The 11,693-nt window shown below is 42.2% G+C and overlaps 1 protein-coding gene across 1 annotated transcript in view; it reads right to left on the bottom strand.

Moving 5' to 3' along the window:
* The window catches only part of espn (espin), a 52,308-nt gene that overhangs the window by 31,159 nt on the left and 9,456 nt on the right, over window positions 1-11,693 (bottom strand). The window contains exons 3-8 of the mRNA XM_020617638.1: window positions 9,849-10,035; window positions 9,484-9,666; window positions 8,329-8,460; window positions 7,276-7,531; window positions 6,415-6,698; window positions 1,363-1,524 (exon numbers count right to left, since the gene is read on the bottom strand). Of these exons, the coding sequence (XP_020473294.1) occupies window positions 1,363-1,524; window positions 6,415-6,698; window positions 7,276-7,531; window positions 8,329-8,460; window positions 9,484-9,666; window positions 9,849-10,035 (1,204 nt within the window). The remainder of the gene's footprint in view (window positions 1-1,362; window positions 1,525-6,414; window positions 6,699-7,275; window positions 7,532-8,328; window positions 8,461-9,483; window positions 9,667-9,848; window positions 10,036-11,693) is intronic.

Here is an 11,693-nt window from a genome sequence, read left to right as displayed (position 1 = left end):
GCACTTTGCATCAGGTGGAAAACAAAAGCTCAAACGGACACAAAGCTACCTATCATAAGGAGTGGCATAATGCACAGGCAAATAGTGCAGTCAGGGTGGTAACCTAATGCCAACACACCATCATCTGACCAACCCTTATTCTGAAAAACACCTTATAAGGAGCTGAGATGCCCACACAACCATAAACAGTATAACAAGGTCACAGTATATTAACCCTTTACTACGCTATGCTAGCATACATTAGTTACCAATGTTAGAAAGTAACTAAGTAGTTGTTCTTCTAAAGCAACTCTTCTGTGTTATAACACTCAATCTGTTATTATAAGATTGTACAGAGGTGGAAAGTAACTAAGTACATTTACTCAAGTATTGTATTTAAGTAGAATTTTGAGGTATCTGTACTTAGACTATTTCTTTTACTTGACTTCACTTTGACTTCACTATATTTTAGAGGCATATATTGTACTTTTTACTTCACTACATTTATTTGATCAATTTAGTGCTAGTTCCTTTTCAGAATCAGAATAACTATACAAAATAAAACATAATCATCTAACTTTATTGACGGTTGCAAACTCACAAAATGCCCTGGCGTACTTCAAATTATAAGCTTATAAGGTAATTAAAATTTGCTCCACCTTTACCAGCTGCAACATTAAATGTGATGTACACAATATTGTGTCAATAATTGTAATCCAGTAATATGACATTAATATGAAATATGCTATTCTGCATAATGAGTACTTTTACTTTTGGTACAGAAAACTGGTGCCGATGGCACCGGTTCCTATACAGTCGGTATCTACCAGACTGATGCACAATGCAGACTTTGGTGCCTCATTTTGGTACAACTTAAATACCTGTTGATTGAAATATTTGCCCTCTGGTGCTGTGAAACGGACTATATGGGCAACAGAAACATCACTGTACATAATCTACTAGTGCTATCATCAGACTTATGCTGTGTTCTATTTACCTGGGAGCTCAGAAGTCAGAGCTGGGAATGAATGGGAATGTTTTTTTAATGTCGTCAACTTTCGTTTTATGTAGGGTATACATTTCATGACTGCCATTGCCCTGGCATCTGGCCATGATGCCCTGTATAGCTGTCAGAGTTACATGGCCACAGTGGCCAGTGTGCCATTATTAGATCCATCAGATTTGAAGAGCAATCTCTGTAAATAATTGTTCATGTCCTGTCACTCACATAGGTGCTTGAGAGATTATTTCTCAGTGGATCTAAGTCATAACTTTTTAAAAATGGTGCAATTTTGGTTTGGTACAGTTTTGTAAGGGAAGGCTGTAGAAAGATTTTTTGGGATAGATTTCTGAAATATCAGATAAACCTGAGATCCGTCTCACCTCTTCATTAGGTGCCATGCTTCTGCTCCCGTGGCGCTCAGCCGTGTCAGTGCCCAGGGTCTTATAGTAGTCCCCAGTGCTAGGTTTCTTGCTGAAGCTCCTTGACTTCCTGTTTGAATCCACACGTATCAGGTTTTCGTGGTTTACTCCAGGACCAAGTAGCTTAAGGAAAAAAAAGTGATAAATAAAAATGGCCTTAAATTGCTTTGGTTTAACATACTCATTACCTTTAATCTGCATGGTTATATATTTTTTTGAATACATTTCTATTTTGCTCATTTAACCCAGAAATGATAAATGAACGTTCAGCCCATTCAGACAGGAAAGAGTCTGTGACAGAATAATACATTTATATTTAGCACCTTTTGAATGTTTGAATTTAGAGCTGAAATGGTTAGTTGATCAGTTGATAAGTGGATCAAATTGTCAACTGTTTTGATGCTCAGTTAATCAAAACTTTGTAAATATGGGGATTTACTGAAATTATCTGTCTTACATAATAGTAAACTGTATATGTTTGGGATTTGGACTGATTGTTGGACAAAACAAGCAAATGGCAATGTTACTTTGGGCTTTCGCTATTTACTGGTATTTTATAGAAACCAAAAAAATGAAAAAAAAAATCAGCAGATTACTTAGCAATAAATCTAATTCTTATTTACAGCCTAAAGTGAAAGTGACAACAAATGACAAGGTTAGATTCATTAGAAGCTGTAGGAAGTGAAATAGTGCATTCACTGTTCACTATGCAAAACATTAATTAGACTTGATATATTTTGTACAGTAATGTACAGTTCACCTTGTATTCATTTCTACAGAAGAAAAAGGAGTCGGTGAATATCAGAGTGATATTATGATTCAATAATGATAGTTGTCAACATAGGTATTTGGTTGACAAAAAAACAGAACTATTGAAGTTTAATTAAGAAATAGTGACGAATGAGATGAAGTTGGTTCGGAGTGAACTTGGCATTTGTAGCACAACACGCTGTTAGATAGACACTTAGTAGCACTGGCACTGGCTGCCAGATCAGCTCACTCGTGAGACCAAAGCAGCTTTATTTGAATAAGAGAACAGAGCTTTAATTCAGTTCCAGGAAAATATTATCATTTACCTTTTTTTTTTTTTGCTGTCAAAGAAATGGTTCCTTATAACTCATCAGGTGGGAGGGTAACATGGGCAGTGAAGCACTACAGATGGTTTGATTATCATCCCCTTCAGAGGGGGGCAACAATAGTAAATGTACAAAGCATTTTAGATGCCCCCACACAGACATACACACACAGCCTTTCTTCCCATTAAATGGATCTATCTGCCAGCATGAAGCCAGTGTAAAGACTACAGGCAACAGAAAATAAGACTTCACATGCAGCTTTAGGTCCAAAGACCCTTGAGTCCACAGAGCAGGGGCAGAGGTTGTTACCTTGGCCCTTGCAGTTGAGCACTTTCTCTTTCCATCTCAATCTGTTTCAAGTTTTAGTATTCTATTGCCATATCAACACTGCTTATTGGCATTAGTCTTGGTGGGTTCACAATACCAACAATAATACACTCCCTCAAGATAACAACAATTGAAAGAATCAAAATGATTAAAAAACATCATTTTTAAAAGCAATTAATATAATAAAAACAATAAAACTATTGCCCCCAGGAAATCCAAAATACATAATAACGCTTCATCTCCAGATGACCTTCCATGAAACCCTAGTGAGCAGCATGCAGTGCAAAGTCAACAGTATTCAGCAGCTGGACATGTGCTACTCTGAAATCTGGCTGTTTGTGTTTTAGAATATCTAAGCCTCTTGTGAGAGGGGAGGAAGTTAAAAAGGCCTTGAGCTGCATGAGAGGGATCTTTCAAAATCTTAAACCCTTTATTTTGTAATCTTGCTTTATCAGTTTTCTTCCACTGATGAAATAATGTTTGTTATTCTGTGCACAACCTTATTCAACAGTCTCTTATCTTCTGGAAAGCAGGATATCAAGCATATGTTTTCTTAATGCAAAAAGCCTTGTATTTCCATTTAGTACTCTGCTAATGTGTACTCTGTAAATGTGAAAAGAGAAGCCCGCTTTTTTTACAGTATATATTCCAAAAATTAATAATGAAAGCTGCCAACTACTAACATGCTGTAGTTGTCATGGCAAATTGTGTACTTTGCCTTTCAAATCCAGACTCGAGCTCATTTACATTAAAATGCTTACCAATGCCAAGAAGAGCAGATGTCCAATGTTAACATAAACTGAAATAACTGACAGCTGACCCTTTCCTCCTTTGTGGTGGCATGTTCTGAGTTCCTACAAGTCTGTTTAGTTATGTTGACTCAAGTCGACTGTCAAAGAAATGGTAAACGGACTGTATTTTATATAGCACTTCCTCACAGTGTGTTGCACTGGCCAAAGCGCTTTACAGAAGATCATACACCATTCACACACAGATGACGACAGGCTGTCACGCACCGGCACTAGTCAAGCCACCGGGAGCAATTCAGGGTTCAGTGTCTTGCTCAGGGACACTTAGGCATGCAGGGAGACCGGGAGTCGAACCACCAACTTACTGGTCAGGAGACGACTGCCCTACCTCGTGAGCCATAGCCACCCACAGTCCCTAAGCACTTATCAGGTGGGAGGGTAATGTGAGCGGGGGAGAGCTGCAGATGGTTTGATTGTCATCCCCAGGGAGGTGGCTAGACAATAGCAAATACAGCCTTTCTTTCCATTATATAGATAGTCTGTCAGCATTGTTACATATGTTCTCACAGTCTAAGGTTTTGTATATGTCATCAAAGTTTGTTTAACCAGGTTGTGGTTTGACACAGTTCAATGCATTTGCATTTGGTTTTACAAAACCTCAAGATTATAAAAGGTCATACATACACTGATAGGCTGTTTGTATAATTTAAAAATGAGCAAAAAGTTTACTTTGCAGCAACCATTTTAAACAGAAATACAATGGAAAGTACACAATTAAAACAGGACAACAGATGCCACACATTCACTGTCCAACCATATAGCAGCTCAGAAAGCTCCAGAACCTGGAGATTAGCCAGAATACGCAGAGCAACTTCTAATATCTTTGTTACATATACAGCCCAAATGTTTACATTTACTTTTGTCACTGTTAAAAACAAAGCTATCTTACTTTTAATACAATACCTTAGTGTTAAAAATCCTGTACTGCAGCTCTCCTCCAGTCTGGACAGAGCCTTGTCCACAAAGCTCAGCAAAGTACAGAGAGTAGCTGTCACCAGATCCAGAGTGTCACCTCGTCTCCACTCAGCGCTATGCCTGTCACTCTACCTGCCCTCTCACTTTACCCACAGGCCTCATCAATAAGCTATCAGGCTGGTCACAGCAGTGGCAATGATGTCACTACCAGCACGCAGACCAACCACTCCCCACCTCTGCCTAGTGCCTCATATGCAAAACGCACAGACTCAGGTGCTGCCCTCTCTGGGACTGGCTGCACACTGATCTCTCAAGCTTTAGGTTTATTAGAATATTCCAGCCTCCAGTGCCCCAAAGTAGCAGCAGAAAATGTTTGAAAATAAACTAAGTGTAGGCCACATTTTCTACAATAGTAGTATAAGAGTTTAAAAAAAAAGAGGCAAAGTAGTCATTTCTCTGAGGCTGCTTCACACAAAACTTTTGACTTCAGTCAAAGCAAATACAGACAAATGAGGTAAGAGAAGCAGCCTCAGAGCAATGTATGGGATATGGTCCTAAACAAAGAAAGACACCAAGCTGTCTACAGGTTCTGAGTTTGATCCATGCATTCTGCAGCATCCCTGCACGAGGAGACTTTCCCCTGATACTATGGTGCCCAAGGTAGATTGTTTTTCCCTAACATATATGCAACACACACACATTTTAATAGTGTGTGAGTGTGCTCTTATACGCATGTGTGCATGTGCTCTGAGCACTGGGTTTTGTTAAATTGTTAATGACGGTGCGCCCTGGGCTGGTCACCTGGGTACAGAGAGGGGGCGGCACTAATTAAAAACTCAACCCCACATGGCTGATGGCGCATGCTGTTACACACAAACAACCTTTCTCTAGGCTGATTTAGATATGTGCTATCTGTGTCGTTACAATGCAAGAAAAAAACATGATATCAAAATATATTTTCTTGTCATACTTGCCTAAATTAATAAAATTAAACTAAAATAAAAAAATGGATCTTTTAACACTATCTCATCACATCTGTATCTCTTGTGGTGTTTGATTGAAGCTAAAGGAACGTTGTTCATACAGCTGGATAACAATCAGGACATACAGTAAATTCTCCATGAGATGAAAGTGAACCCACACACTGGTTATCTTGATCATAATTACAGCACTTCCTGAACAACTAAGTTACATTTTAATTTGAATTATAACATCACCTCCAGTTAAATGTAGTTCACAACAGCACTGAACCAGCAGAAGCAACAGTGAAACTACTGTTGATGCCCCTTTTGATTGCTCCTTCTTGTCAGCTCTTTCAACACACTTTTGAGTGATCTGTGGCCAGGTTAATTACAAGAATTGAGATCAAACCCATCAAAACACCCACTGTGTGTCAGCCCAGAGGCCTGGCCCGGTAATGAGCATCTGTGTTAGCCTCATTAGCCATGCTAATGCAAAAACATCATGGTTGGCACATAGACAAGGCACACTGTTACATAAGAGCAATAGCCCAACTGATTAGGCACCAGGGAAAATGGCAGTTAATGGCCAATTTATTTAAACACCCCAGCCCCTCTGCTGGTTTAGGTTTGTTCTATATCACTCATCATGTTACAGGCCAAACAAAACAGCTACTTGAGAAATTTTTCTCCAAATTTGCAGGTTAATAAATTAATGGGAACATATTTAAGCTGCAATTACCTAACCTACTGTATATAATAAACTGCTATGTCCCATCCCATGTAAAAGAGACTAGCAGTTATTACTTACTAAATATTTCTGCACAGTGCAACTGTTTGATGGACAAACACCTTCGGTGAGGAAATCAACTTGTACACAGCTTCATCTTCTGAGCTCATGCTGGAGTTCACCACTGCTGTTCTTACCTCCTTTTTGCCACTGTTGTCCTCCACGTGCCGCAAATTGCTTTTCACCTTCAGGAACTCAACTGATGACACCTCATGAGGGGCCTGTGGTGCTGGGTAGCTCGGGGGTAGAGGGGGCAACGGAGCAGACTGTGGGGGAGGCGGGGGCGGATAGGCCGGTGGTGGCGGGGGCTTGGAGGCAGCATCAGACTGTATCTCATTCTTCTTGGGCATCTCAGAGCCAATGTCTGGGTTTAGCATGTCCATATACGCCTGCATGTCAGAAATGGCTGACTCTGACACACCTGTGACAAAGACAGAGTCCATATGAGTATGTTTAATGTAAACTGGAAACCAGACATGGTGTACCTCTAATTTAAATGACCAAAACAAAGCAACATTTGCTCCATTCTTTTCTCTCAATACACCATTTGGACATTAATGAGAAACATGAGTGATTCTAATAGTCCAACAATGTGCATACAGACCACTAGGGTGCAGCACCAGTGTATCATGCACCTGAGACAGAACAAATGGAAGCAAACTGCCGCATATTATTAGTTTCAGTAAAGTGAGTATTCCACCATTTGCTGATGTGGTATTTGGCATGTAAAAGAAACAGCAGTTGAAGGTTAGAGGCTAAATGATTGTAGACAGCACTTGTTTCACACACCACTCTGACTATGAGCTGATTATAAAACTTATTTCACCGTTGAGCTCCTCAGCCTTTGATATTTCAATTTAGAAACTGGAAAATCATTTGGAATGACTTCAAATAAAAAATACCATTACAACCAAAGGACATTTCTAGTGACCTTGGTGGTGTACATTAGAAAACAATAAATAAAAGTTTCAGAAATTTTCAGTGCATGCATTGCAGACCTGAATGAGCAACTGTGCTCAGCTGAGTAGGCGGGCCTCGTGATGTAGTTAAGCTGCTCCTCTTCTCTCCGGTGCTGGACTGGCTGGAGTTGGCTGAGTCGTAGTTGGACAGGGAGCTCGATGGGGAACTGATGCCAAAGTGTGCTGTCTGATTAGCAGGGGGCATGGTGGTGTTTGGGGACGACAGACCCGAGTCTGGCTGCTTGTACTCAAGGTCCAGTGAGGGGTCCCGGGACAGAACACGGTGCTCCACACTCTGTCAGAGGTTGCAGTTTATGAATACAAGTGCTAATATGTCTGTTTTGGTGAACTGTCCAATATGGGGATTAGGTTCACAAAATTCACAATTTGGGGTCACAGTTTTTGGTTTGTAACTTTTTGGTAAAGTGCATCACCCCTGGGGATTTTTTTTCCCCTCTGGGTCATTTATATTTTTGCTGCCACTCAGCGTGGTGAGGACAGTTTGTCTGTCCTCTCTGTTCTGCTGACACATAGACCTGACCTGAACTCATCGCTCACATCTTGCTTTCTGTGTGAATTCTCAGTAAATCCGCAGCAGACCAAAGTAACACTGACAGATGCTATAACTGTCTTATCCACTTGCCATTTTCAAAACTGACTGACAGTTGATCTCCACATTTTATCCGTACCAACCAACTTTTCACTGGGTTAAGGACAGCAAGTATTTTGTTGCACCAGTGTGGATAGTCTTGTGTTTTTCAGTGTTGTGTTTTGGCTTGGGAGGACAGAGTAAATTATTATTGTTATTGTTCAACCATAATTTCACACAGAGTCCGCTGAAGTGGAGGCTAGGTAGTTCTGCTAATAAGGCAAAAGTTCAAATGCCATTCTTCATCTCAGTCTAGAACAAATGCTGTACATTTTCTTGTTTAAATACAAATAGATTGAATACACTGCATCTAGTTTTGTTCCTAAGTTTTATCGAACAGGATTTGATGCTGGTGTAGATTAAAATACGTTGTTCCTCCCTGTCCACAGGGAAATCAGAGGTCAGTATGCAGTTTAGCAAGACATATTTGACACAGCTCTTACCATGTTCTCCACAGTGCGCAAATATTTGGCACACTGGGTGTGGCCATTGTATTCAGCCAGGTCTGCTGCTGTGAAGCCGTCCTGGTCCCTGATGCCCAGGTCCACCCCGTTGACCATGAGGATCTGACAGCACTGATGGGCCAGATGAGATATAAAGTGGTACATGTAAGATAGAAGCGAGGTGGGGAAAATGACAGTGTGAATGCTTAAAATCAGTTTCAGTAAGTACAAATAAATATATTTTGCACAAAATGACAAACGATGACTAAAACACTTGGGTGTTGATCTTTATTGGTAGTGATTCTCTGGTCTAGTTTTTACCAATTTTGTGTTAGCAAAAAAAAACAAAAAAACTCATACTCGGTTTTCCACATTAGTCATGACATGCACAGTAAAGACATGTAGAAACATGCTACAATTTTATACAAGAAAATATGGGGAGAGAGGTTATCACATGCAGCAGCTGGTTATATGGTGTGCGCATTAGAAAGCTACTAGGCACCTCTGATACTGCATTTGATTGAATGACTTAGCATCTAATTCATAGACTTATGATCACAGTAAAGCCAGAATAAGCATGTTGTTCTCAGACTGAGCAAGCTTTGTGTTGCCATATTGACTTGTGCTTCAATTTGCTTTGTAAAATGTTCTCTCCAGTCCAGAACTTGGGCCAGCATCTTCTGAGTTGAAGTTTGTTCAGTTTTAAACACTTCATAAGCAATGCATAAACAAGACAAAAATATAGTTTCCTCTACTTCTAATAGCTCAAGCTAGTGTTGAAACAGCTGACTAACATTAGTCAAAGTGGTGGGTTGGAGTGGTGGCACAACCACGAGCCACAGGTCTTACATTCAAAACAGATGGTTAAGTGTGAAACCCAGTATGAATATGTGAACACCAAGAATCACAATGCCCCCACATAACTCGTATGACTGTCAGATTCAAAGAGCAGGCCGACTAAGGCACTGTTAAATATTAACTATACACACTGAGAATGTACACATTATAATCACTTTGTGAAAATCATGCAGCACCTCTTTCTCTGATGGCTTAAATTCTAATTGTTTCACTATCTATACTAATAAAATGTTAAAAGGAGTGACATATCACTACAATAAATAAGTAAATAAAATACAGTAAGATGCAAACACGCACCTCTAATTCACCATTCTCTGCAGCGTCGTGAAGTGGGGTACCTCCCCAGTTGTCAGTGATGATCTCTCCACCATGTAGCAGCAGCCAGCTGAGCACCTTTGCATGGCCACGACTGGCTGCAAAGTGCATGGCCGTAGCCCCATCATTATCTCTGTCTGCCAGGCTGATCTCCGTGAAACTCATCTAAAGGAGGGAGGATAATAACACAAGCTACAGTCATGTTTTATAACAGTGTGAATTCAGAAGTATTTCATCTTAAATATGAATAATATTTTAATACATTATTTACAGGATGTGGATCTAGGATTAAATCTATGTATTTTTTTGCAAGATTTGATCTGCAATGTCCTGATAGTCCAACATACCAGCCAGACAATAACAGTGTTGTGGCCCATCTGGGCAGCAGCATGCAGTGGTGTCATCCCATCATTGGCTCGGATGCTTGGATCTGCCCCACAATCCTTGACCAGGTATTGGATGACCTCCAGTTGACCCTCCTGGCATGCCAGGTAGAGCGGTGTGGCACCATTCTTAGTTTGGGCATTAACAACACTGAAGGTAAATAAGGTTACGTTAACATCACAGGCCTTAATGCTCAGTCCCATTTTTTGTGTCAGATCTGATATTTTTGTGTCATTGGTCCACATTCACGTTTGCAGATGACATATATCCTGCTCCGGTGTGAACACCTCTGAGGTCCTAAACTGCTGTCCATGTGCAGATTTGAACTGAAATGTGAGCCTTGTGCAGATAAGAATAACGTCATGTGTAGAACGGTTAATTGTGTAGTGTACTCAGACTTCTTGGTTATAGTATGTTTCTCCCAGTTTGCTATTATCAGGATCTTGCCCAACCAGTCCACATGTGTTTCGTGGATCTGGAGAAGGCATTCGACCGTGTCCCTCGCAGTGCCCTGTGGGGGGTGCTCCGGGAGTACGGGGTCCGGGGCCCTTTGCTAAGGGCTGTCCGGTCCCTGAACGGCCGGAGCAGGAGCTTGGTTCGCATCGCCGGCAGTAAGTCAGACTTTTTCCCTGTGCATGTTGGACTCCGGCAGGGCTGCCCTTACTCCGGCAGGGCTGCCCTTTGTAACCGGTTCTGTTCATTATTTTTATGGACAAAATTGCAGCCAGGGGCCGGAGGGAGTCCGGTTTGGGGACCACAGGATTTCGTCTCTGCGTTTTGCAGATGACATTGTCCTGCTGGCCCCATCAAACCAGGACCTCCAGCATGCACTGGGGCGGCTTGCAGCCGAGTGTGAAGCAGCTGGGATGAGAATCAGCACCTCCAAATCCGAGGCCATGGTTCTCAGTCGGAAAAGGGTGGCTTGTTCCCTTCAGGTTGGTGGGGAGTTCCTGCCTCAAGTGGAGGAGTTCAAGTATCTTGGGGTCTTGTTCACGAGTGAGGGAAGGATGGAATGGGAGATTGACAGGCGGATTGGTGCAGCTTCTGCAGTAATGCGGTCCATGTACCGATCTTTCATGGTGAAGGAGCTGAGCTGTAAGTCGAAGCTCTCGATTTACTGGATAGGATAAGGATAACCACCTTTATTGGCCAAGTATGTTACACACAAGGAATTTGTTTTCGGTACAGAACCGATGGCAGCAATCTGCGGCGCCATCTCAACCAATGGCTCTAACCATCGGGGGCAACGGGGGTGTTCAGTGTCTTGCCCAAAGACACTTCGACACGTGGACTGCCAGCACAGAGATTCGAACCTTCAACCTTCTGGTTGGGCGACGACTGCTCTAGCCACCGCACCACTGTCGCTTCCCCTCTCCTTGATTTACTGGTCGATCTACATTCCGACTCTCACCTATGGTCATGAGCTTTGAGTCATGACCGAAAAGGCAAGATCCCGGATACAGGCGGCCGAAATGAGCTTCCTCCGCAGGGTGGCTGGGTGCAACCTCAGAGACAGGGTGAGGAGCTCGATCACCCGGGAGGAGCTCAGAATAGAACCGCTGCTCCTCCACATCGAGAGGAGCCAGCTGAGGGGGCTCGGGCATCTGTTTTGGATGCCTCCTGGGCGCCTTCCTAGGGAGGTGTTCCCGGCATGTCCCACCGGGAGGAGGCCCCGGGGAAGACCCAGGACACGCTGGAGGGACTATGTCTCTCGGCTGGCCTGGGAACGTCTCAGCATTCCCCCGGAGGAGCTGGAGGAAGTGTCTGGAGAGAGGGAAGTCTGGGCATCTTTGCTTAGACTGCTGCCC

Source organism: Monopterus albus, unplaced genomic scaffold (assembly GCF_001952655.1).
Source record: "Monopterus albus unplaced genomic scaffold, M_albus_1.0 scaffold6.1, whole genome shotgun sequence".
Classification (NCBI taxonomy): domain Eukaryota; kingdom Metazoa; phylum Chordata; class Actinopteri; order Synbranchiformes; family Synbranchidae; genus Monopterus; species Monopterus albus.
The sequence above is the reverse complement of the archived record's forward strand: the minus strand, read 5'-3'. Positions and strand labels throughout refer to the sequence as shown.